Here is a 24,726-nt window from a genome sequence, read left to right on the forward strand (position 1 = left end):
TGTTTTGAGATATCTCGTCTAGTCTCATGCCCGTCTAGTTGCAGCAGCCCTTATCGATCGCGCATCAAAGCATTCCAACTCGGGCCTTCTCGGTTTCCCGCTCATGAACAAAGACCGCCTCTTCCATTTTCTCAACCGGTGGCTCGAGACCTGTCCATAGTCTAAACTGGTCATATGCTTGTGCAAGCAGCACCTCTAGACCCGTCACCGTCCGCCACTCCTGGTGTCTCTGTGCGGCTGTGAGAAGCGGAGTTTGTCTCGGCTTATACGCCATGTCGATGCAAAGTCCTCGGGTGCCAAAAATAGCAGAAAAATGTTCTTCTGTAGTGGTATCCGCAGGAACTGTCCCGATTATGACATCTGGTAAAGAAGGAAGCTCCTTCAGGTTGTCGACAATGTCGATCTGGAATACACTCTGGAAATCCGCCTTCACTTTCTCTGCAACAGCAAGTGTCCTGTTGATGATGTATATTTTCTCAATGCCTGACCGATGCATAGCATACAAAGCAGCTCGTGAGGCTCCTCCAGCACCAATTACAAGGCCTGTCTTGGGTTGCTGGTTCGTTTTTGCGGCATGGATAGTAATGATGCTGTGCAGTCCAGACCAATCCGTGTTCTCGCCTGTAATTGTCCGCTCGGTTCCAGATCCTTTGACAATCAGTGTATTGATTGCCCCGATAAGTCTGGCGATGTCGGTCTGCTCGGTGCAGAACTTGTGGACGTGGAGTTTGTGTGGCATGGTTACGCTGCCGCCGCCGAACCTTTCTTCCTCAATTGAATTGGAGACCTGATCTATTGTGGTAGACTCGCGGATATCGTATGTATATGGGAGAGTATAGTGACGGAATCCAGCATTGTGGATAGTAGGAGAGATGCTGAACGAAATGCCACTTCCAAATATGTGAAAGTCTTTTGGCATTTTCGCTGTGTTTGAGGCTATAGGCGCATGCAACATGTGAAATAAATGACTTTCTTTGTTCTCGGACTCGGAGGAATGAACTGAAACTGTTTAAGTGCGAATTGATCATTCTTGAATCTTTTAAGATCTACTAAATGGTTGTCAACCTGTAGATTGAGAGTGTCGGTTAAGAACTTAACCTTCGTTTAACCGTGCTAGGGTAGGGGATCGTTGCCTGTAATGACTACACGGTCGCCAGCATTGGAAAAATCACAGCGTAACGATACTGGCAATGAATGGCATGTCCTTGCAGTCTCCTATGATCTGCTGCATCAAAGACAAACCGCCATCTAGCCTAGCTTGACACATGGTCGAGCCCTAGAACGCCCTTCTACTATCTACGCTGAGTCCGAATGTACACACTAAATAGATGGCTTAAATTAAAAGTTAGTATTCTAGTACTCTAGTACTCTATACCTATGAATTATTTATTTTTATGAGAGGATAGGGTCTACGCTGCCTGTTTTGCCGGGATGGGGCTCAAATGAATTGCCTCACCTCTGACCTCTGACTCGGGCCTATACTGACTATGTATTAGTATGTCGAACCCAATTTCTTCTTCACTTCATCATCGTAACATGGTCTCGGAAGATTTCTGCTGATCCTGTTACTTACATGTTTCTGATTCAAGCTGTTCAAGAACACGCCTTGGTTTAACAAACATCTCACCGTTCTAATACGCATTCTCCGACACGCTCTCCAACACGTTCTCATAACCGTTCTCATAATCTCATTTCTCTTCCTTTCTCTTTCTTATCCTTTCCAGCTCTAACCTTCACATCATCCAACAACAAATTCTTCTTCGCTTTGTCAAATCTTTCCAATATATTCTTCCCTCTTCTCACTATCTTCATTTTCACCATCAACAACCCTTCCTTCAACCAAAATGGAGACCCCTCCACCAGACGAGAAGCCAAAGATTCCAGATGAGCTCCAGTTTGGAGATGCTGTGAAGAGACTGATTGGTAAGAGCAAAATGCTGCGTGCTATACATTCACATTAAAACTTCGATTGCTAATTTAAAGACTACTCAGAACTTGATCTGGAGATCACCAATGCCAATGGCAGTCACAATATCCAACTGCCCAGCCCCAAATCCTCACCTGGTGGCTCTGACAAATGCACTGAGACGTTTCAGACGTTGGTTGATAAGCTCCAGCATGGCCTCGACCTCCAGGCTGAGTCTGTCACAAGAGCCCACAAGCAAATCCTTATTCTGAAGGAGGGCCTTCCCACTCGGTTCAAAGAGTGCCTCGAGTCAGCAACGGACATAGAGAATATCGAGCATGAATTGATGCAAGCCGATGTCATGATTACTTCTGTCGCTCAAGCTATCTCCCGCGTCACCAAGACGAGCGAAGATTTACCTCGTGCAAAGGAGGAGCTTGGATATGTCCAGAACGCGAGCAAGGAAATCCCAGAGGAATGGAAAAAGCTCATGGAAGACTTTGACAATCTGCTCAGGACAGTCGACACGCTCAAGAATGACATGGCCTTCGTCATGAGTCAGTTGCTTTCCGGAAAGACGGACTTCACAGACATCGTCGAGAAAAGCTCTTCTGGTGATGCAAAGGACACTTCTTCCATCAAGGAAGATGAGCAGAAGACTCTATCCACGCCTGATGATAAGAAGGCTCCATCTAACAACGACGAGAAAATTTCATCCAGCACTGTTTCATCCAGCACTGTTTCATCCAGCACTGTTTCATCCAGCACTGTTGCATCCAGCACTGATGAAAAGAAGGGGTCTACATCTACCCCAGAGGATAGCAAGAAGCCCCTCGTGGCCAATTTGACCAAGGGCGATAAGGCCTAGGTACATCATTACCATTTCTACATCATGCGCTTTTTGAGGGCAGGCTAAAATGCGAAATTTGGCCTTTTTTGTTTTGTTTGTTTTTTGTTTTGTTTTTTGAATTATTCTCTTGCTACCTCTTGCTCGACATCCTCGTTGCAATGATCCTGGCACATCAGGCTTGTGCGAGGAAAATGACCAAGAGAACATTGTTTGACTTTTTGCTTTGATTTTTCCAAATTTTCGACTCGCAATCTTACTTCATCTTTCATATTTCTGGTTTATTTTTCCCAAATTGAAATTTACTACTGAATCATCCCCGAGACTCCGTATAGTAAGTGCTTCAAGTAGATGACACAGTCACCATCGGCTAAATTATATCCGACAACTTGCCCCATGTCAAGCTTAAATTTCGCCGAGGTAGTGAACAGTTCCGCTGGTAGCAGAAGGTATAATATACCTCAGTTGTTACACATACTTCTCGTCTTTATCTTCGTTCACACTTTTACTCCGCAAATAAAGTCGACACCGCGATCTTCTACCCAACATGGTCCAGCAGACCCAATCAGAAGAGCGAACTCTTCATTTAGTTGGTGTCGGGGTTACCCATTCAATTGCCCCCAAAATGCACAACTATATTGCAAAGACCCTTGGTCTGCCCTGGAAGTTTTACGCTACGGAATGTCAAACAATCGACGAGCTACATGAACTTGGTCAAAAGCCCACTACCGCGGGATTGGTCGTCACAATGCCATACAAAGGTTCTATAATGGGACGCCTGGACGAGTTGGATGATCTTGTTTGCATTATCGGCGCCTGTAACAATGTCTACTATAAGGATGGAGACGTGCGACGGCTATGTGGAACTAACACAGATTGGAGAGGGATCAAAGGATGTCTTCTGGAAAAGGGAGATGAAGGACGCAGGCCCACCAAGGAATCCCCTGCATCGGCTTTGATCGTTGGTGCTGGTGGCGCGAGCCGGGCAGCAGTATATGCCCTTACTATGCATCTTCATTGCCCGAAGATTTATGTTCTGAATCGCGACGATCAAGAAGTTCTGGATCTTATTCGTGACTCGGGAAGACTTCCTACCGTTCCTGAAATTGTTCATGTCAAGAGTTTGGAGCAAGCTGAAAGCCTGGAGGGTCCATACTATATCGTTGGCACAGTGCCGGACTTTGCGCCATCTACAGATTCTGAGCTTACTGTGACTTCTGTGTTAGAGTATTTTCTTTCTCGGTCTGAGAAGGGTGTGCTACTTGAGATGTGCTTCAAGCCTAGGAGGACCAGGATGCTTAAGTTGGCGGAGGAGTTAGGGTGGCCATGTGTCGAAGGAACTCATGTAATTGGATACCAGATTGAAGAACAATGGCGTCTTTGGGCTGGAGAAAAACTTATGTCTAAACTAGATAGCGCAGGGGCATGGAGAGTCCTGAACGAGGCTGCTGAGGAAAGCAAAGCAATCAACTTCTAGCTATTATGAATATACTCATTTTATCTGCAAAAGCTCTTCCAGTATCTCTCAAGTTTGAAACTATAGGTTTACTTTCCTTGTCCCCTTAGAATCTTGCTATTCTTGTTAATAAATGTTGAAGGCACACACGCCGTAATCTGTACTCCTCAAGCCCCACACCGTTCCACGCAAACAATTCGTCGGGGATGACATTAACCGTCCCCATCTCCGCATTTCGAACTTACCCGAGGCATATATGAATAAGTAATGCGAGAGATCCTTTTCATCGCTCTATTATTTAAATACTACGCTATACCAGACATTGCCAGAACCCAAAATGCCTGACTTTCATTCCCTGCCCGCTGGAACCCGGCCCAGCCATGCCATCCGCAACAATGGCCCAGATTCCTTGGTGCTCGAGCGTGCAAAGCTCCGAGAGCTTGCAGAAGGCTGGCCATGCTACCGGTAAGAAACAAATAAAACAAGAGGGAACTCAACTTATGCGTTCAATGGGCTAATCATACATTCAGGGACGCTTGTGAATGGGAAAACTTCGAGTCGATATTCCACGACGGGGCCCAAGTTTACACAACATGGTCAGGCCGAGTTTCATACAAAGATTTCATCGCAGCTTCCAAGGCCGGTATGGATAAGGGCGCTTTCATCATGCACCGTTGCCATGGCGTAACAAGTGATATTACGCCTGAGGCGGATCGGGCAGTTACCAAAATGAAGGCGACTATCACGCAACGCTTTACAATTGATGGATGTGAAGTGGATGCTGAGGCGGACTGTCGATTTTGCTTCTTTTTCGAGAAGGTTGATGGGCGATGGGGTGCTCGGCTTGTTCGTCATTGGTATGAGAAGGACAAGCTTCTGCCGGTGAATCCGAACAAGATTCCTAAGATCGATGAGGCCAAATTGAACTCATATGCTGAAGGGTATAAGTGTTTGTCCTACTGTCAAGAGTTGACCATGGGTGTTACTGTTCTGAAGGATATGCCTGGACACAGGAGACATATTGGAACTCAAAATGGAGAAAAGCATGATCTACTTTACCAATTGGCAAAGAAGTGGCTGGATGGAGAAGATATCAATGCCTAAATATCTCAGTAAAAAGACTATGTCATTATTATTCAAAGGTTTTTCTACAAAGTGAATAAGCTGTCTAGAGTAAGTCTTCTTTGTCGAGGAGTTTATGTAAACCGACGATACATACTAGTACTCAGGTTTAGATTTAGATTTTTACCAACTGGTGCCCTAAGTCAGATACTACTTATCAATCAAGCTTAAATTTTGCCTGGAACTTCTTCCATGCCAAAATCCCCCTCTCGGCATGCTCCGTGGGAACATTATCCCCTTCCTCCGACATGGTCCTAGAGAATAATTCCATAGAAACATAACCCACATACCCCAGTCCAGAGATAATTGCCCGTGCAACATCCTCCACGGGCAGATATGCTGCCCGATCTTCTTCATACATGAACGTCCTTGCATTGCGAGACCAGTTCATGCGTGCGGGCTGCCCGTCGACATGGAACGGATGCCCAGGGACCAATGGGGACTCCATGCGTTCAGCATTTACAACTTGGATATAAAAAACCTTGGCCACATCAACCTCCTTCACGAGTCGATCAATAGATTGCTTCAAATCGGCATCGGCATTTGGCGTTTTCCCCGTTGGAGATGCAGGATCGGCCCATACACGACCCGCAATATTGAATGTATCAAGACACATTCCAAAATTAGGTCTATCAACCCGCTTAACGACATCCCACACCTTCTCCCAGGTGTCGATGTGAGTGCTCCAGCATAGGTTCTCATAGGCAAAGCGAATAGGAGGGTTTTCTGCATCTCCCATATCTGATACTTGTCGAAGATCGCTAGCAATGATGTCAAGATCATCTGTCAATTGGTCTGCTGGTAGGAAATTGGCAGGAATCTGAATAGTTGTTGTGTGGAGTGTTTTGGCCAATTTGAACCACAGTTTTAATTTCTCGATCAACTTCGCGTGTTGCTCTCTGTCTTTGAGACCCTCGTAGAATAGAAATGGTTGAAGGCCGATGATTTCAAGACCCTGCGCTTCACAAAGTGAGTAGATACGCTCTGCAGCTTGAATCAAGTTCTCGGGGCTTGGACTGTCAGATCCGGCGATTTTTCTGGCTTCATAATCTAAATCCTCGTAGAAGATCTCGATGCCTTGGAAACCGGCCTTCCCCGCTTGTTGGAGTTTGTTTTCAAGATCGTGAAGCCATGCTCGTCCTAGGGACGCACTCATGATGGCGGGTTGGTATCTCATCTTGAAAAATGTAAAGTATGAAGATAGATGTTTTCTTGATTGGTGCTATCGAAAATGCATGTAGAAAGAAGTTCAAGCACATACATCAATTTACAGGTGGATCAACGTCATGATTTGCCCTAGGCTTACGGGTAAGGCCTTACCCTGATAGAAGCCTGAGGATAGCGATGTCAGGAACAAGACACCACCTCAGACGTATATACATTATGGACTCTAATACATAATCTATGCTGATATACATTTATACTAAGTCCAATCAGTCTGTATAATTATCTCAAATTAAACTAATAAAAATTAATAATAACTCCGGTTCACAGAGCAGTAAAACATCGGCTAAATTCATACCGATCACATGACCCTCTATCGCCACGGCCATCCAGCACCCATAGTTACCAACCATGCGGAATGGAATGTATGACACATCAATTCCAAAAGCAAGGGCTAAGAGCTACGTGAGATAAATCCACAGCCGCAAATTGCAATGTCCAGCCCAAGAGCCTCAAAACGGCGACGAATATACCGTGCATGTGACCAATGCCGTCGCCGAAAATCAAAATGCGACGGAGAACAACCAGTATGCTCCATCTGCATCTCGACAGGCCGGAATTGCAGCTATGAAACTGGCGGCGGTCGACGGGGTCTTGCACCGGGATACGTGCGGGGTCTGGAAGTTATTCTGGGCCTTGTTTCAAAACATTGTCCTGATAGTGAAATTTTGATTCAGGAGATTATCTCTGATTCTCGTGGAAGTAACTTTTTAAGAAGCAAGGCGGCTAACAATGCTCTTGGTTTGTGGAGGAAGTCGAAGTTATCTAAGAGTCTTGGTCGGATGCTTTCGCCTTCTGATGAGGTTGGTGATGAGTTGGATTCAGGTTGGGAGCCGGGTGAGGAGGAGCAACTGGATCAGCAGGTGCAGGATCGTGATGAGCGTATGGATGATCCTAGCCCTCGGGCTAATAATATAATGGGGGTTTCGAGGCAGTTGCAAACGCCTGCGGTTCGGGTGATTAAGGCTCCGAATCCACTTGATGCTTCATTTCCAGAGGATACTCCAGATTTACTTGATTTCTATTTCACTTATACTCATTGTTGGCTACCAATTGTTGAGCGCCGAGAACTACTTAGAGCCATGCACCTTGGGCCCGAAGTATCAACACCAGGAACTTCCTCATCACGATTATTATTATGGTCTGTCATTATCTACTCATCGACTATGGGAGATGTCACTGTCTCGGGTCTTCCAAGCCCGTCGGAAATTCAACTTGGCGTTCAGCAACAGACTCTAGATAGCTGGGATAGCTTAGATCTCGCCCATATCCAAGCATCACTGATACTTTCTTTGATTCATATTGCTACTGGCAATATCAGTTTGGCATGGAATGTCGTCGGACAAGCTATAAGGATGCTTTGGACACTTCCTCCGTCTACGAAGAAGAATCGATTCACTCATACATTCAACGGGGCTGTCTTCTTAGATAACATTTTATCTGTTACTCTTGGGAAGACACCTGGCTTATCAAATCAAGAACAAATGAGTCATGGCCCAGTCGAAGAAGACGATGTAGATGAATGGGATATATGGACCGCTATACCTCGTGCCAACATCAATAATATACGCAAAACACCAATGCCATTACGAGCACTTAGCACCTTCAACGCTATCCGACAGCTTATGGACTCTTTCGTTCAAAAAGCACACCATCAAGTCGATACATACCTCCTAACACAATTAATACAATCGTCACAATCTATCTTGCAAAAACATCCTTACCAAAGACAAAACGAAGCATCTCCGCCTCTTCTCATCTTACACCTCACTTCAGCATTTATAGCTCTCGCATTACTTCGCAGGTTCGAGCAGGTCTCACTAGCACCTCCTATAATAGATCTCTGTGTTCGAACTATTCATCAAATCCTCGAGTTGCTGAATCACTACGCCGAGATAATGGGTGACATTCGTCCCTCTCCACTGGCCTCATGCTTCGCACTCCAGTGTCAGCAATGTCTCCCTTTAACAAGCGGTTCGATAAATAATACCGAAAGAGAAAATATTGAGCGCCAAATCATTAGATTCTCACAACCTTTTCAGCCCGTTAATCCTCAAACGGTGCCGAGGGTGTTTCAAGTTACACCCTCAATTCAAGTTGAAAATGGAATGAATCAAAATGTATTTGACTCGGGGGCAGGTCTTCCTCAATCTATCATCAATGAGTCGATTCTACCAGCTCAATCTCATACTTCGGCGATGGATATCTCTGTCGTGCCGCCAGGTCAGGATAGTGTTATCCCTGGTGGAATTGAGGGATATGATGCGTTATTCGAGGAGATGGTGACGTCTTTTCCGTCTAGCAGGTATGTCGTGCATTCTGATTTGTTTTTCTGTCCTCCGTAAGGATATTATATTGACTAATTGTTATAGGCAAGAACCTGTCTTTGCGCATAATCTGGGCTTTTATGATGGGGATTTGGATACCGATTTCTTGGCTCATCTTCAACATCCTCCTGCGAGCTGATGTGATTTCCAGGAAAGGATTGAATGAATTAACGAATCATATTGATCGGTTGTCATCGGCTAATTTCATTGCCGGCTGTGACTTGGTGATTACGATACTTGTATATAGTAGAACTAGTATGAGAAGATATCTCTTAATAAGACGGGCATTGTATATCATTACAACATGGAACTTGAAATGGCTAGGCTTTGGTGGAAATACTTAAAGTAGTTCAATAATAGATGCAATCAAGGTTCTCAGTGAGAAATCGTACTCGTTTCAAATAAGGCTTCTAATCAAATACCCAAGTAGATAATACAATTATAAATGTAACAAAATCATCACTCATCCTTTAGCATCGTCAGTGCTCTCAGCATTAAAATCACTGGCACTACCCCGGCGAAGGGAGAGGATGTTCTTAATGGCCAATTCATCTGAAGCCCGTTCAGAGGCTCGCTCAGCAGCTCGCCATCGATTAACAGCTTGTTCCACGTCTTCGAACATTTCCCTTGAATCCTGGATGATGCCACCTTCATCACCATCAGCGGACTGGGTGCTCTCTCGAGAACCCCGATCACTGATCATGGGGAAGTGAGGACCGAAATCACGCTCGGGAACAGGGTTAAACATGATAGCGTTGGCAAACATGCGAACGAACTCTTTCTCCAGCTGAGCGGAGTTGACAATACCCTTTGGAGGAAGAAGTTCTTCCGACTTGGGCAGCATGAGTGCGTTGTTCTTGGATGAAGCTCCAACGCCGGGTGCGGGGGATTCACCATCTCCGGCGGGGGTGCTGACGGCCTCTGTCGCGATGGCTACGGCCTTGCTACCTTGGTGAACGGCGGACTTGATAGACTTGAGATCTTGGGGTCGATATATCAGGTCGTGATAGCCGGGAGCATCGCGTTCACCTAGGGGTTTGGCAAATATGGAGGCAAGCTTATGTGTAGTCACATCGTTCAAAATTGGGGCGGCAGTTCGATGAAAACCACGAGCACACATGACATATCGAGGGTTATCAAAGAGTTTCGGTACCTCTGGGGCAACGGATTCTTGTTCTGCTGATTCACTGGGAGCTCGCTTGCGCTTTGAACGGCCTTTCGGTGTTTCCCCGTCAGGACTTGCTGCCGCACCCCTTTGACGCTTGGAGGCGCGAACATCGCTATCAGGTTGGGCGGGGGATGTGCCACGAGATGCAGCAGATCTCCCTCGGCTTCGTGTAGAGGCGGAGCTCTCGGCGCGCTTCCTGCGAGATCCGGATGGCTTCTCTGTCTTAATAGTTGGGGTCTTATTATCTGTTGTTGCTTGTCCACGACGGGTCGTTTTCTTCTCTCGGGGAGTTGACAGCTCGAAATCCATAGCGTCAGGTGATGGTGCCCTCTCGCTGATGGGACTGACATCCTCGGGCAAAGGCCGAGCAGGAGATACCGGGGAATCTGGAATTATCAAGCTTGGAGTTCGCTTCCAAGGTGTAGATGAACCGGGTGTATCTATTGAGAGACGAGGACGTGAGCCTCGTCTCTCTGAGAATGCTGAAATGACAACGCTCGGTGTTTGTGAAGGTCTCGGATGGCCGATTGGAACGGGTGTCTGAGCTCCAGACGATAATGGGCCCGGCGTACTAGGAAGGGTAGATGAAATTGAGGGTTTATGCTGAGCTGAAGGGACTTGAGGAAGCGGGGGTAAAGGTTGTTTGGTGGCAGTAGAACTGATTTGCGGTGTTGTAGTGTTGGATGGTGCGGCGGGATATGGTGATTTAGGAGGCGGTTCAAGCTGCCATTGCTGGAAGCTTGACTGGGTAGGAGTTGATATGGGAGCGGAGGCAATTGGCGGACCAGGAGTTTTCACCACGGCTGGAGATGCGGCTGTAGGAGGACGCGGCGCAACCTGAGATGGGTGGGCGGGCACTGGTCGCGGGGCTGCCGAGGGTGTTGGTGTTGCTGGAGCTACTTGGGCTCGAGGAGCAAGCGGCGGGGCAACAGGAGCCTGTACTGCAGTCGGGTCTGTCTTGGGCGGTGCTGGTGCTGGTTGTGGTGGTTTTGACTGTGACACTGTTGCGGGGGGTTTGGCGGGAAGTTGAGCAGGCGGCTGTTGGGTTTCCTTCGGGGCTTGTACAGGGACTGGGGGTTTTGCAGGCGATTGGTCTGTTGGTTTGACCAGGGTAGCCGGGGTCGGGGGAAGCGTTATGGGCCCAGGATGATTGCGTCGCGGCTTTTCTTGCTTTACATCCACCTTGACCAGTTCTGGCTGCTCGGGCTTCTTCACTGGTACAGCCGGAGGAGCTGGTGCGGGCGCGATTGGTGTCTGCGGCTTCTGCTCTTCCTTTGACAGACGTTTGATCTCTTCTTGAATGAGGTCATACTTATTTTCGTCCTCTTTGATTTCCTTCGTTACCAATTCTCTATAGCGGGCGTATAGATGCGACACAAGCTCCGACACCTGTACCGAATGTGTCACCCCATCGGAGCTCCCATCTGGCTTTGGACTTGAGATCTTGCGCTTTTTCGGATTGCTGGTGCTGGCGTTGGAGCTGTCGGCTGAGCCTCCAGCGGGACCTTGACTTGTTTCGCGATTGAATCTATCGCGCAACAATGTGGCATATAGATCCTCCAAGGCCTCTGGGCTTAGGCGATCAGCACTGAAAGCAACATTCTCGCGAACGAGCTTATTATTGGTCAAGAGATGGGAAATGGATGCAAAGCTCGCCGGTCGCACATCATGGGTCGCTAATGATTGAAAAAAGAGTAAGGATTCAAAAGGAGTATAGGCCGACAGAGGAGGCATTCCCCATTGCCCGCCCGGTTGGCCGTTTGGGAGAAGAACTTTAGGAATGGGGGCCACGATGGCTGGTGGAGAGGCAGGTCCTCCAAAAGGTTGTTTCGGCGCGCGAAGATTTCGATCGGGCGGGATGGCTGGAAACGGAGATTGTCGGTCGCGGGTTGGCGGAGAAGATTTAGGGAGCAGGGTCGAAGGGGTAGGAGAGTTGACGGGGCACGACAAGGATGCAGGACACCGTTTCCATAGAGGCCGGAGGCGGACGGAGTTGAAGATAGCGACAACGGGTTCAGATGAAGATGGTGTGGTAGGATGGAATTTCAGGTATTCACAATGGCATCGCGACAAGCTGGAACCTTGGAACTCCGTGAACAGGTTGCAGGGGAAGACTGGATACGTGTAATTTACGGTATTTGTGTATTGTGGTCACATGATGTGGTTGCTGGAGTCACGCATTCTTGATTACGTGATCGCCAGTTGACAGCACTCTAGCCCTGGAGTATGTAGCATCTGTTAGCTATACGTATTCACTGCGTATTCATGTCCTAATCCAGTTACAGATTGCACATATCTATACACTATAGTCAGCCCTAGCGATTACTATCTCTATCCGGATAAAATCTATCCTGTCCAGAGCAGGAAAGAGGCAAATCCCCAATTATAGCTCGCAGCCCCAACTGATTATGATTTCTATCTCTGGTATACTGTTGGCTAAATTGCCTCTTCCCCTTTAATGCGATATTTAAAATGAAGTAAACTGCACTTCTCCTTCCCCTTTTCTGGTTTGTATCCACCAAGTGGGACCCCGGATTATTATGATAGTGTCCTTCCGACCATTAAGCCCCTGAAACCCAAATTGGTCCTGGAAGCCACTTATTTTAGCCCATCATCATCATGTAATGTAAAGACCCCCTGAATCTGTTTAAGCTATCCGTACTCCGTACAGTCGATCTCAAATAGGTCATGACGTGAAGAGCCCCCTTGTAATACCATAACCAAGATTTCAACTGTTCCCCTTGCTGTTGATCAATAGTTGCCTCTAGAGTACTTCTGTGGTACTCTGCATGTACTATACCCACGGTGGAGCTCAAGGTATATTCTCGGTAACAAGTGATGTATTGATCCCCTCTGATCTCTGATCATTATTACAGTCAGTCACTAGTAACACATAGTTAAACAGTGATCGTCCTTCTCCATATCTTTTTCTTTCCCTTTTCTCTCTCTTCTACACTCTTTCCTCTCTTTCTCCCTCTTTTCTCCTCAATCCCCAAAGATCGCTATTCTGACATTGGTCCAAACTCGCAAAAGGCCCGCGTTGCCTCCCTATATCATCCGTGCACTCAAGCGCGTTGATATCCTGTTCAATATATCTCCGGTATGGAAATCTTGTCCCGCCCCTTTCATTGTCATGACACACTATCGCCCCTCTCTTCCTCCTCCCCTCCCGTTCCTTGGGGGCCTTCTTCTATGCTTCTCGAAGTATACAAAACCCAACTTTTTTTTTCTCCAACTCTCTGACTCTTCTTTCTTCATCCCCCGAAACAGTGCTCGTATCGTCGATCATTCTTATAATTTCAATTTCCCCGGTGATTCTTGGCTGGTCCTGGTCTCCACGATCCTCCTATACATCTCCTTGAGTAAAGGTGATCCTTAATTTGTGGCCGCTGTGCCCCGCCCGACACAAGTCGCACATACCCCACGAAACAAAAGAGCCAAAAAAGGAGAGAACCAATCTTTCTTAAGCTTTAAACTTGTCCTTTTCAAGCTCCAACTTCTTGCCTAAGCTTCAACAACCTTACATATATCTTCAATATGTCTGAAACAGAACAGGAGTGGAAGCCCTCTGGCAAGGCTCGTCCTCAATCGTGCGTCTATGCCTCAAAACAAACCACCGCTTCTTTCCCCGCAATGAAATTGACCAAGACATGGCAGGACCATGGCACAGGCTTTCTCCAGCGCCTTGGATAGCGCTTTCTCGCTGGACAGCGACGTGAACCAGCTCTCCCTGAATATTGATCAGAAGTATGTGTTCACCCCCAACAAACCCGATTTCGAAAACTCCGGCCGAAAGACAATACTCCCCCATGCGCGCAAGCTCATAACACATAACCAAGACAATAACTAACCAACTTCTCCAAATAGGAAACAACAAATGATCATCCAAAGCCGTGAACTCGAGGCCTTACAGGAACGCATCCGTGAAGCCGAAGAGCGACTCAAGCAGTCTCCAACGGACGAAAAACCCCCTACTCACGGCGGACAACGCCAGACAGCCGGTAAGGATGAGTCGTCCTGATCATCTCCTACCATTTATTTGCATCCCAAAGCATAGCTGCTGCTGGTTTATATTGTTTTTTATCTTATCTTGCAACCTGCCAACAAGGACTGATGTGAACTTGAACCATCTTAGTTCCTCGTCAGGAATCCGAATCCAACTCGGCCAGCATCTAGCTTCCAGCATTAAGCTAAGCCGCAGCGGGAGTAAACGGTGTCGGTGTCGGTATCGTGATTTTGGATTTTCTCATCCCGTCTCATTCGCTTTGCTTTGATTGCCTGCACGATGGAAACAACGGAAGACTGATCGATTTGATTGATATCCTTGCTTGGCTTTGGCTTTGTCTATTCGTCTCGTCTCGTCTCGTCTTGTTGCATTATCTTGTTCTTGCTCTTGTATACCTCACCTCGTTCTCTGTCTCTCCATGGACAAACCACCAGGGTAAATGGATCAGGTAAATCACAGTCTCTACCTGTCCGATGCCGATATCAATCAAGCTGTGATTCTAGTGCGGTGGTTTTTGAATTGGATTGGATCGGATCGGATTGAACTGGGATACTGTACCGCCTCGCCCTGGATGGCGCTTGTCTTGCGGTTTTGTTCACTATTGGAACACCATACTTCTTGTTTATTATTTGCATATCTTTAAGCAACACCCTCCTCATTATTTGTATGTACCCGGGCCCCCGCCGGTCTGGAGCCCTTCGTTGGCACTGCTACGGCGTAAATTGAGTTTTGTGTTTTTTTCTCTCTATCTCTTCTCTTTTTCTTTCTCTCTATTACCCCAAACTGAACTTACATGCTGCGTCCTGCAAAGAAGATCATTAAACGCCACCATGCAGTCTGGGTCTGAATCCTTTATCTTCTAGCTAATGAGGAGATTGTCAGGCTGAAACAAGGTACCTACGCCCGTTGATATCCGCTGGGGCCGTTGGTGCCCTTGCATTGGGTGGTTACTAGCTTGGATTTGCCGATTATGGATCAGGTACCGTGGCTATTTTCTCGGCAAGATCTGTTGCAGAAAATTATCGATGTCATTTGCGTATTATTATTTATTTACAAGTTGTCTGTATTGTCTTGTAGGGGCTGCGTTTCATCGGATGTCTAGGTGGTTTTAGATGTTTCATGATACGCCCCAGCTTAGTTGGCATCTCCAAATTTACATTTGTATACTTGTCTGCTTGTCTATTTTTAAAATCATAAAGAGGTGTATGTGTACTAATGGGTCCATTTAAGTTTAAGCTTTTTCTGATTTGGGTCTAAGGTACTCATTGAGATCCCCAAAATGGCAATATTGCTAGGATTTAATATAGAGCTCTGTTCACGGATGACACTGCAGCTGTTGCTAGCCAAAGGGTATTAGCAAGTTCGTTGTTCTCGTTCGTAGAATGGGCTTGCTACTCTGGAAAGTATATCCAAGTACAGTTTGGAATGGGAATTGAAATTGGAATGTGGCTCATAGAGCTTCTCGGAGAAAGTACTTGCTCTGTTTTGGCCAGACACCTACATACTCCAGAAAAGAGACGCTACATGATGGAAAACATACAAAACGAATCCCTTCAATAGGCTATTCCTGAGTGGGCTCTACTAGCTTGCTACTCCATGCAGTATTTACTTTTCGATTGCAAGTGGCTGGTAAGCGTAAACTTGGTAGGTTTTACAGGACCAGCCAGCTTGCATTACGCCGGGATAATTCCAGTGAAACAGATTGCAGTGGGAAGAAAAGGTGTATTGTGCAGGTTCACAAATAATGGAAACAAATCGAAATGAGAGATCAAGGGCTAGGGAAATCATCCAGAAATCCCCTTCTCTGCCTTCACCAAACGCTACCGTTCATGCGGGATGATGCTATATCTAAAACACCCTCCCAACAAATCTCAAGGGCTATTTTACATTTACAAAGCATCAGTCAGAGCCTTGTTCATCTTAGCGATCTTGGAGGAAACGCTGAGGTCAATGGTGCGGTCACCGATCTCGACAACGAGGCCACCAACAAGGTCGGGGTTAACCTGTAATGGAAATTAGTTTGTACTCTCTTGGTCGATTTCAAATTGTGATAGGATTTTGGACGTACAGTGGCGATAACCTTGAGCTTCTTGCCCTGGCTGTACTCGGACTTGGAAACGGCCTTCTCGAGGCGGGAGAGGGTCTTGGCATCAAGCTCCTATTTATCAAGTTATGTTAGACGCAATCCATTTTATCGATAATATTCTCTCCTTAGAACCACGTACCTGAGCGGAGGTGACGTTAAGATCGATCTCGCCACGGTAAGCACCCATCAGGGTAGCGAACTTCTCGCAAACACCCTCAAGGGCACCGAGACGGTTGTTCTCAGCAAGAGTCTCGAGGAAGTTCTTGATGATGTCGGCCTTGTCAGCGCCAGCAACCTTCTGGAGCTCCTGGACGATCTGCTGCTTGTCGGCGTAGGTCAGGGTGGGGGCACCGAGGATGGTTCCCAGCTTCTTGTCGGCCTTCAGGGTCTGGCCGAGGGTAGCGATAGCCTTAGCGGTCTGGTCGATAGCAGCAGATTTCGAAGAGGCAGTGAACTATTATAAGAAGAAAATAATATGGTCAGTCGAGTTTTCGTATAAAAATATGGTTCTGGTTCAGGCTCAAATGCAAGCTTCCATTTTCGGCATTGAAAACAGAGGGGGTTGACGGGAGGGGTCGGGGAGACACGGGGTCGTCGAGAAAAATGGATATCGCGAGATTTAGTCATTGGGAAGGTCGAAGGCATACCAGAGCAGTGGCGTAGGTACCATCAACACCGAAGAGAGCGACGGGAGGGCGGACTTCCTGGGCCGGGGTGGCATAGGTGCGCAGACCCATGAAGGTCGAGCGAGGCGCGGAGAATTGCTGGGCGGCACGCAGGCCAGAGCGGGCGACACGAGCGGACATCATCGTGGAATTGAGTGTGAGGGGAGCCTCGGGGTGAGGGAGGTGACCAGGGAGTTGAGATGGGGGAGGATGCGAGCGGCGGTCGGGTGTATCGTGAAGGTTGAGATGGAGGTCCGACTTCTTCCCGGATCACGTGGTGCGGATCAGGTAAGCAGCCCGATTTTCGCAGTAATTTTACTTAGTGCGGGAGCGTTAAGCTTGATGAATTCATAAATCAACACATATGAACAAGCCTTTCTCTTTTCAAGTTCGACTTCACAAGTAAAATATGGATGTTTCCAACTATTTTTTGATCTCTTCTCGTAGGTATTCAAACCCAGTGGTCATTACCTAAGCTTGATCCAACAATATAACACTGCGAGATACGGACATGGACGGTTTGCAACGAATTACCTATAACCACATTGGTAAAGGTTTTATAATAATTGAGTGATAAAACTGCAATATAAGCATACACTGGATCTTTTCCAAAAACACCGAGCAGTTCCCGTAAACGGGGAAAGTAAATAAATCGACGTCAAGTAATGCATGCTCCACGCCCAAAACGCCATCGAGGATCCCGCCTGTCCCTTTCTCCACCGGAAACTGTCGCCGCCAAGATAAGATCAAGAGCAAACGGCCTCCTCATGCACATATGGCCATAATTCTTCATCATAAAGGAAACCGAAGCAGAGAGGAAGCCTTAGTCACTGCGCAACATACTGTCGACTAGATCGCCTAAGGGTCCCCAGTAATCCTTCCCACTGGCCAATTTGTGCTCGTCGATAAATAAGACGTAATGCTTGAAGCTGGTGTTGAGGTGTGGCTCAAGGCCAAGGTGGACTACAACTGGGTAATGGTGGCAGTAGATATGGGCGTAAACTCGGTACAATCGCTTGAAGATCTGACGCAGGAGACTTGGAAAGGTTTTGGGGAATGGGACGCCTGTGGAAATCAATTTGAATCAGCAATTAGATCCAAGGTAATTGTTGAAGGTCCTTGGGTGACGAACCGATTCGGCTCGGGAACATTTGTTCATTATCAATATTTCCTTGGACCCAAGTCATCAGGTGTTCAATGTATTCCGGTGCAGACATCTTTGTAGGTCTCTTGAATTTCTCTGAGTCTTGCCACAAGTACTCAAATCTGAATGCCTTGTTAGCCCAGATCGGGTAAAAGCATCTTGTCAGTCGCAAGTTGATCGTACTCATCCGTAGCCTTCATCTCAGGACATGTCTGTGGTGAGCAGAATTCTGTTATGGATCCGTATAGGAGGTTGATTTGATTGTAGAAATCGACAACTAAACCCGAATACATAGCGCTCTTAGTATCTCGCCGCAAAGCAGGTAACGCAACCAGAACATCATACCGTTGACCGCAAGCCATTCGTTCAAATCTTCGCCTTCGGGAAGCTTTACAGCTTTGCGCAAGCTACCACTACCTAATGTGGCTTCGGCGAACTGTCTCAACTGGTAACTGCTCGTGCCTTTGGCGGCAGATCGAGGCTTGAAGGGAGCCCTTGTGCGTGCATTGCTGGGAGGTGTCAGTCCAAAGCAGCCTTGTTTGAGGGCGCGAACAGCAGGTGAAAGATAGGATGGTGGTTCTAGTAAAGGGACATGGGAGGTGCGGGTCGTCTGGTAGAACGAGGGGCTCAGGCTCAAAGAGGAGGATCGATTTGGGGACGATCGAGACACGCCCGAGGCAGTGGAGGAATGAACAGGGGTAGGAGGAGCGGGGACAGACATGGTGGTGATGAAAGAAGCCATCTTCAATCAGGAAGAATTCCTTGAACAGTTATTTGCGGCGTGGGTGGGTAGATCGCGACGTCCCTGCATTCCGATGTCAGGTCAGCTGGCTCTTTCTTCTAGAGTTCTCGGGGAATGGGATTCGGCATGCCGTACGTCAAGAGTGGTTCCAAGGTTCGTCTGCGCGGAAAATTCGATGTGATACAAGGGAGGAAATAAGACACGATCGGCGATGTGTGCGCAGTGCAAGGAAGTGGTGGTTATCGGGTTCAGCTGCTCCACCAAATGTGATAACGGCGGATCCATGGATGAGCCCCGCGTTGCCCCAGTTACCACCACATCCACGTCAGATCGAATCTATGCGAGCGACGACGGCATATGAGCTGTCTACAAGTTGATTTTAGTTAAATTAGATTATATTTTTGAGTTCTGGGCTTGGGATGATTCAGATAATACTTTCCACAAGGCCAGAAAAATACTAGTATTGGCTTTCAATATTCGACTTTTTCTTCTATATATAATTCGCCCTAGAGCATGCACTTTTGAACAGATCAAAAAGCCCCGAACAGTGGACCAGCAACCAAATGTGATAAGCAGCTATTTCGACTCGTTTTTCGCATCTTCCTTACTCTTAGCCTTCGATCCAAGCTCACGCGGCATCTCTCCCTTCTCAGCCATCTCATTGAACATTCGTTCAGCAGTTTTCATCGCATCCACACCCGCAGGAGCACCACAATAGACAGTTACATGGATAATAGCCTCACGAATCTCAAGCTCGCTCAATCCATTGTTACGAGCACCTCGAATATGAACAGCCAGCTCGGGCGCACGGTTCAAAGCCATTAACATGCCGATATTGAGCAGACTGCGATCCCGTCGCTCCAGCCCTGGCCTTGTCCATACATTGCCCCATGCCCATTCAGTAATATGTTGTTGTCCTGCCCAGGCGAATTCAGATGATCCGTTCTCAAGGGCTTGGTCGACGTAGGAATCGCCTACTACGGCACGACGGACTCTGAGACCTTCTTCGAAGAGTTGTTGGTGGAGGTCATTGTATTTTGGATCGGTGGACATTGTGGGGAAGGACTAGGATGGTTTATGAGGTTGTACTGAGTTGATAATTGTTTGGAGCTTAAGAATTGAGGAATTGCTGATTGATATGGTAGCCGAGGACTTGTATGGGTAGCAGGTAGTTACTGTGGTCCCGGGTCGGATTAAATAGGGTATGTACAGGGCTTGTAGGGCGGCGGTCATGGTGCCCCGCATGACGGCATATGTGCATAGTTCAAGGGTATTTGCTTAAGCAGAGAAATAGAAATCTCACTTTTTATGAGACTCATTTCTGATCATTCCGCCAGTTCTCATTACCACCTAAATAACGAAAGATAACCCTGGAGTCTAGCTCTGTACATCGCGGATCCTCACTAGCACCTTCATAGATCTTCAACCCAGCCCCACCAAGGACATTTCGAGACTCAGCCCTGTGAGCTAATGCCACTGCTAACCCGAAATCCCTGCGCATCATTTGGACATCGAAGCCATTCCTAAATCCGTTCGCTAGAGGTGCTTCGGGGTACACACCAGGAACAGGACAGAATCGATCACAGATAGTATTCTGTGCCGAGCCAGACTCGTACACATTTGCCAGAACTCGAGGATCTACTCCACAGCGAATTCCCATGTCCATGGCCTCTGCACAGGCTATCGTAATTATGCCAGAGAGATAGTCACTCGACAGTTTGGCAGCTAGACCAAGAGATGGGGCTCCGCATCGAATAACCTTGGATCCCACGAGGGACAGTAATTCAACCAATCTTTCAAGCTGTGGATCGTTGTCATTTGGGCATCCTAGTAGAAATGTGATGCTACCCTCTTTGGCTTCAGTCTCTCCTCCATTTATCGGGGCATCGTAGAGTTTTGTTGACGGCGAGAGGTTTGTTATATGATCGCCAACCTCTAGGAAGCTGGCCGTGTCGATGGTCGAGCAATCTATAAGAAGCTTTCCCTTGATATCACCAGAACAGATTCCATCTTCTGACAGATAAACCCTTTTGACATGTTTACCTTCTGGTAGTATTGTCAGAACGATATCCTGGATACCAAGGTTAGGAACTAGGATTTGAATCACGTAGGGCTGAATCGACGCTGACATACCGATCGATCTGCAACATCTTTCGGATTGATACATTGGACCACTTTATTGGGGTATCTTGAGGATAGGTCGTTCATGAGCGGGGTAGCTTTGTCAAAAATAAAAATCTGCGTAGTTGCAGGTAACTTCTCTGCGAGATGAGCTGCCATCCATGTTCCCATAGACCCTAGGCCCACTAAGCCAACGCTGTTGAGATTTTCAAGTGTCATTTTGATTGATAAGGATATAGCCCAAGAAAACGAAAAGAGAATACGCTGTTAGCTTGTTATTATATTGTAGGTTTCTTGGATTATTTTTCATTCAATATGATGTCAAGTCAGTTCTTGGAATGCAGCCCTACGTCACGCTATTGGGCGCCCCTAGGTCCAAGCCAAGCTTATTCCCCCGCAATGTTTGGGCCCCGTGGGCATTCACGGTTACATAGGGCAAGGAAAGAATCGTATAGATTCCTTGGAAGTCGGCCGTTTCCCACTGCAATATTAAAAGCGAATCATGTGCCACCAATCCTTGGTACATCCATCGCCAGGAAATGTTTATACAAGTTTTAAAATACTGCCGGGCATACCAGTATACGATAATATGATTTGATATGAACAAGATGAAATAGGTATTTTAGACTAGACCGCAATCTAGAAAATGGTGGACTAGTAGGCAATAATGGCTGAGATAGAAACAAGTCAAACCGACCTACATGTGAGTATAAAGAAATGGACCAGATCATGTAAACTGGTGGTAGGGAGATATCCACGACCGGATAGAGGAATATCTAGATCAAATACAAGTAGGACACCCGCACGGCAGGCACCGAAAGAACCCCGGGGATCACGTTTAAATGGCGTATCCTTCCTTTTCTTCTGGATTCTGCTCCCGTACTGTTTCTCCATAGACAGTCAACGGGATAGATATTTCAAAAGATTCGCAGCCCAAATGCTCCATAGCTGAAAGTACCTTTCCACGGTCATCAGAGGACATGGTCTCAAGGAGTTTAGTGCCCGAAGGCCCTTGACCGTCCCCATTCAGAGTGTTCGGTGTTACGAACTCAAAACGCAAGTCCCAATCGAGCGTTACTCCACTTGTGAGAATCGTCGGGGTAGCGGATATAGGGATAGCAGGGTTGAACACCACACGGGTGGCGTACAGGGTATTCTCGAATAATGACGCGTGAATGCGACGAGTAGTCCGGTGAATACTGGCGTTTGATCGGACTGCCAAAGTAGGGACAACTTTCTCTGACGTCTCCAGGGACGCTCGCACTGCATAACAAGGGATAGCAGCATTGCCAAAATCGACAGTCGCAACGATGGTTTCACCTAATCTGTGCACGGGGCGATTCAAAACAACCACGGCGATCCGTTTTCCATCACGAGCAATTTCAAACCTATTGGGACTGCGCCGTGACTGAATGGCCTGATTGCTGCGAAGAATAGCCATATCAATGATGTCCTTGCAAGAGAGCGCTTGGGCAGGTCCATCGTAGCTCGCTCGTCTTTCTGGGAGAGCACCCGGTGGAAAAAGTGTGTTTGAGCGCGCACGCTGGTCAAGAATTTCATCCACATAGGAGAGGAAATCACCAGCAGAGTTCCATAACCCACTTAGGCTCTGGGGATTTGGAACGACTGGTGCAGCGGGCCCAGTTTTTTGGACCTTCGCTTCGTCTCGCAGGAGCACGTATGGTGACATCAAATCATGTCCTAGCACATCTCCCTTGTCTGAAAATCAATTAGACTAGCTCAGATAGTAGTTCGGGGAGATTAACTTACCGTTCACTCCACTGTATACACGGAATGGGATATTGATGCGATTGACTCGCTGGGTATCGTTGGGTGCACTAGGTCGCTGGGTTCCAATGACCAGGTTATAAGATATCTTTATAGCTTTTCCTTTATGACTCGCCGGGAGTCCTCTAGGAAGCGAAAATGAGAATGAATATGACTGCTCTTCTCCTGGTGCCAGCCGCAAGTCAACGAAAAGAAGTGACTGTGGAGTAGATAGTAGGGGAATTGAGCGTGAGGATGCCACGCCACGCATTTCGCGAAGGCCATCAAGCTCATTGTTTGACAAAAGACCATTGATCGAATCTTCAATAGCGGTCCACTTGAGTGCACCCCAAAATCCACCTCCCTTGCGAGAGCGCTCAGAGCTGGCTGAACTTGGTCGTCCCGGTAGCCCACCAGACCCAGCTTGACCACCGACAACGCCTTTGCGTTTCACTTCATCAAAAACGGATTGGTTTACAAGCGACCCGTCTACGGTAAATGATGCACTTACTTGCGCATAGCCCATCAACAGCGCCTGGCTGTCTGCGGGCTTCATCGAAGAGGTCACAGCACTCGAGTAGTGTCTTGCATGTCGAACAGAAGGGGGAGCACGCGAGCCTTGCGCAGAATAGTTCGTGTATTCGGATGCTAACGTTTCGCTTGAATGATCACTGATGGAATAGAACTCTCCACTGCTTCGGCTACTTCCATTCACACTCGTGGCCGAAATCACACGCGCAAGCTGTTGATGAGGACGGGGAACGCCCCCTGATACATCTCTTGGAGCTTTTGATGGCGATGGGATTCGTTCAGATTTCGGCGAAGGGGTCAGAGCAGGGCGATTGTTTGGGGCTTCGTTTGGAGGACCTGGTGGGAATTTGAAATCGAAGGAGGGTAATTGAGGTCGGCGTGCAGAGCGCAAGGACTCGGCTGGGCCGACGGGGCTGTTGGCAATGGATCCAGGACGACCTGGGCGGCCAATATTGTTGGTGTCAACTTTGAGGGTAGCGGGGGCAGCAGACTCGCTCGGAGATTCTGTGAGTGGTAGGCCACGCATGGGAGCTCTCGCCGCTGTAATCAGACAGATTGTTAGTTCTCATGCCTCATGGCAGATCATTCGTATGCGAAACGTACCTTTCCTGTAAGAATCATCGTAGCTATCATTCCTCCTGGGAACAATTTGCAGACTAGCTGATCGTCCATGTCCCCTGGCAGGTTTGCCCCTGTTATAGTGTGGCGAGGGCGAACTATCTGTTTGGCCCTCGCTATCAATGGAAAGAATCGATACCGATCGCTTATGGCTGTGGCCGGGCTGCCAGCTTCGGGGGGTGGAGGAGGGGTTGCTGGCGGGCGGGAAGCTATGGGAAGCAATGGTTGGGGTGCTCAGGGACGAGGCGGCACGATGGTTTGAGGGTTTTCTTTGAGAGCTGATAGAGTACGATCGCCGACCGGAGAAGAGACCCTGCGGCGATTTGAAGCCGAGAAAGGAGTCTGAGTTATTGTTGCTGGTGTGGTTCGCGACTCGAGACGTCTTGCGCTGGTGGCCTTCGCCTGCAGGGTTGGCGGTCGACTTGGTCTCTGCCACGTTCTTAAACGTGATGGTACATTCCACATTCTCCCCGGCAAAAATTGTCTGATCCTTCCATTTAACGAAGACCTGGATGTTTGACGGCATGGCGACGCGGTGTGAGCATGTGGGCCGTCAGCTATCTCCGGGGGCAGATCTTCAAATCCGTTGAGGGTCAAAGGAATTGACGGCGATTATCACGGATAGTCGGAACATTCCATACGTCAATAGAGGTGTTGACATTCGTTATAGGTCATGGTGAAAAGGTCATGCTGATTGAGCTGATGCAAGGTCGAGGTGCAGAGAGGTACAAGAGAGGTACAGCGCTGCCGAGGCGGAGATCAAGGAGTTGTTGCGTGGGCGGCACCTCCGCAGTTCAAGCTCCGAGAGTTAACTCTCCAGAGGTTACACTTATTGAATTCCATTGCTTTGGAAGCAGAAGCTCCAGATTTATTTCAATATTGAAAAGACTAGCTAGTGAGTTTTCTGATGTACGTTCGCTTTTCTAAAGAAACCTTAAGGTAACTTGAGTCAATGGATCTACAGGGACAATCACTTCGAATTGAATATGACAATTG

The 24,726-nt window shown here is 47.6% G+C and overlaps 13 protein-coding genes across 13 annotated transcripts; 5 read left to right on the forward strand and 8 right to left on the reverse strand.

The window, feature by feature from the left end:
* Window positions 1-64: 64 nt before the first annotated feature.
* On the reverse strand, window positions 65-919 carry N7478_007176 (shikimate dehydrogenase family protein; the record flags this gene model as incomplete). Its single annotated transcript, XM_056923390.1, has 1 exon — window positions 65-919. The coding sequence occupies one exon, from the start codon at window positions 917-919 to the stop codon at window positions 65-67; it is 855 nt and encodes a 284-aa protein (XP_056781427.1).
* Window positions 920-1,844: 925 nt separating this feature from the next.
* Window positions 1,845-2,774, forward strand: N7478_007177 (uncharacterized protein; the record flags this gene model as incomplete). Its single annotated transcript, XM_056923391.1, has 2 exons — window positions 1,845-1,923; window positions 1,993-2,774. 2 exons carry the CDS (start codon window positions 1,845-1,847, stop codon window positions 2,772-2,774), a joined length of 861 nt encoding a protein of 286 aa, XP_056781428.1.
* Window positions 2,775-3,300: 526 nt separating this feature from the next.
* On the forward strand, window positions 3,301-4,230 carry N7478_007178 (shikimate dehydrogenase family protein; the record flags this gene model as incomplete). The annotated part of the gene is made up of 1 exon (XM_056923392.1): window positions 3,301-4,230. One exon carries the CDS (start codon window positions 3,301-3,303, stop codon window positions 4,228-4,230), a length of 930 nt encoding a protein of 309 aa, XP_056781429.1.
* Window positions 4,231-4,546: 316 nt separating this feature from the next.
* Window positions 4,547-5,313, forward strand: N7478_007179 (putative pathogenesis associated protein Pep2; the record flags this gene model as incomplete). Its single annotated transcript, XM_056923393.1, has 2 exons — window positions 4,547-4,674; window positions 4,740-5,313. 2 exons carry the CDS (start codon window positions 4,547-4,549, stop codon window positions 5,311-5,313), a joined length of 702 nt encoding a protein of 233 aa, XP_056781430.1.
* Window positions 5,314-5,488: 175 nt separating this feature from the next.
* Window positions 5,489-6,487, reverse strand: N7478_007180 (sugar phosphate isomerase/epimerase family protein; the record flags this gene model as incomplete). The annotated part of the gene is made up of 1 exon (XM_056923394.1): window positions 5,489-6,487. One exon carries the CDS (start codon window positions 6,485-6,487, stop codon window positions 5,489-5,491), a length of 999 nt encoding a protein of 332 aa, XP_056781431.1.
* Window positions 6,488-6,989: 502 nt separating this feature from the next.
* Window positions 6,990-9,021, forward strand: N7478_007181 (uncharacterized protein; the record flags this gene model as incomplete). Its single annotated transcript, XM_056923395.1, has 2 exons — window positions 6,990-8,860; window positions 8,928-9,021. The coding sequence occupies 2 exons, from the start codon at window positions 6,990-6,992 to the stop codon at window positions 9,019-9,021; spliced, it is 1,965 nt and encodes a 654-aa protein (XP_056781432.1).
* A 324-nt stretch (window positions 9,022-9,345) lies between these two features.
* N7478_007182 (uncharacterized protein) lies at window positions 9,346-11,784 on the reverse strand (the record flags this gene model as incomplete). The annotated part of the gene is made up of 1 exon (XM_056923396.1): window positions 9,346-11,784. One exon carries the CDS (start codon window positions 11,782-11,784, stop codon window positions 9,346-9,348), a length of 2,439 nt encoding a protein of 812 aa, XP_056781433.1.
* Window positions 11,785-13,587: 1,803 nt separating this feature from the next.
* N7478_007183 (uncharacterized protein) lies at window positions 13,588-14,071 on the forward strand (the record flags this gene model as incomplete). The annotated part of the gene is made up of 3 exons (XM_056923397.1): window positions 13,588-13,640; window positions 13,708-13,797; window positions 13,918-14,071. The coding sequence occupies 3 exons, from the start codon at window positions 13,588-13,590 to the stop codon at window positions 14,069-14,071; spliced, it is 297 nt and encodes a 98-aa protein (XP_056781434.1).
* Window positions 14,072-15,945: 1,874 nt separating this feature from the next.
* N7478_007184 (F1F0 ATP synthase subunit 5) lies at window positions 15,946-16,951 on the reverse strand (the record flags this gene model as incomplete). The annotated part of the gene is made up of 4 exons (XM_056923398.1): window positions 15,946-16,059; window positions 16,125-16,214; window positions 16,282-16,596; window positions 16,790-16,951. 4 exons carry the CDS (start codon window positions 16,949-16,951, stop codon window positions 15,946-15,948), a joined length of 681 nt encoding a protein of 226 aa, XP_056781435.1.
* A 679-nt stretch (window positions 16,952-17,630) lies between these two features.
* N7478_007185 (Mob1/phocein family protein) lies at window positions 17,631-18,693 on the reverse strand (the record flags this gene model as incomplete). Its single annotated transcript, XM_056923399.1, has 4 exons — window positions 17,631-17,872; window positions 17,940-18,073; window positions 18,135-18,228; window positions 18,297-18,693. The coding sequence occupies 4 exons, from the start codon at window positions 18,691-18,693 to the stop codon at window positions 17,631-17,633; spliced, it is 867 nt and encodes a 288-aa protein (XP_056781436.1).
* A 576-nt stretch (window positions 18,694-19,269) lies between these two features.
* On the reverse strand, window positions 19,270-19,746 carry N7478_007186 (uncharacterized protein; the record flags this gene model as incomplete). The annotated part of the gene is made up of 1 exon (XM_056923400.1): window positions 19,270-19,746. The coding sequence occupies one exon, from the start codon at window positions 19,744-19,746 to the stop codon at window positions 19,270-19,272; it is 477 nt and encodes a 158-aa protein (XP_056781437.1).
* A 262-nt stretch (window positions 19,747-20,008) lies between these two features.
* Window positions 20,009-21,033, reverse strand: N7478_007187 (putative 3-hydroxyisobutyrate dehydrogenase; the record flags this gene model as incomplete). The annotated part of the gene is made up of 2 exons (XM_056923401.1): window positions 20,009-20,764; window positions 20,827-21,033. 2 exons carry the CDS (start codon window positions 21,031-21,033, stop codon window positions 20,009-20,011), a joined length of 963 nt encoding a protein of 320 aa, XP_056781438.1.
* Window positions 21,034-21,652: 619 nt separating this feature from the next.
* Window positions 21,653-24,256, reverse strand: N7478_007188 (putative intracellular protein transport protein (Sat1); the record flags this gene model as incomplete). The annotated part of the gene is made up of 3 exons (XM_056923402.1): window positions 21,653-22,533; window positions 22,585-23,652; window positions 23,716-24,256. The coding sequence occupies 3 exons, from the start codon at window positions 24,254-24,256 to the stop codon at window positions 21,653-21,655; spliced, it is 2,490 nt and encodes an 829-aa protein (XP_056781439.1).
* Window positions 24,257-24,726: the final 470 nt, after the last annotated feature.

Source organism: Penicillium angulare (genome assembly GCF_028827245.1).
Source record: "Penicillium angulare strain IBT 27051 chromosome Unknown utg000004l_segment0_segment0, whole genome shotgun sequence".
In the NCBI taxonomy this organism is placed as follows: Eukaryota; Fungi; Ascomycota; class Eurotiomycetes; order Eurotiales; family Aspergillaceae; genus Penicillium; species Penicillium angulare.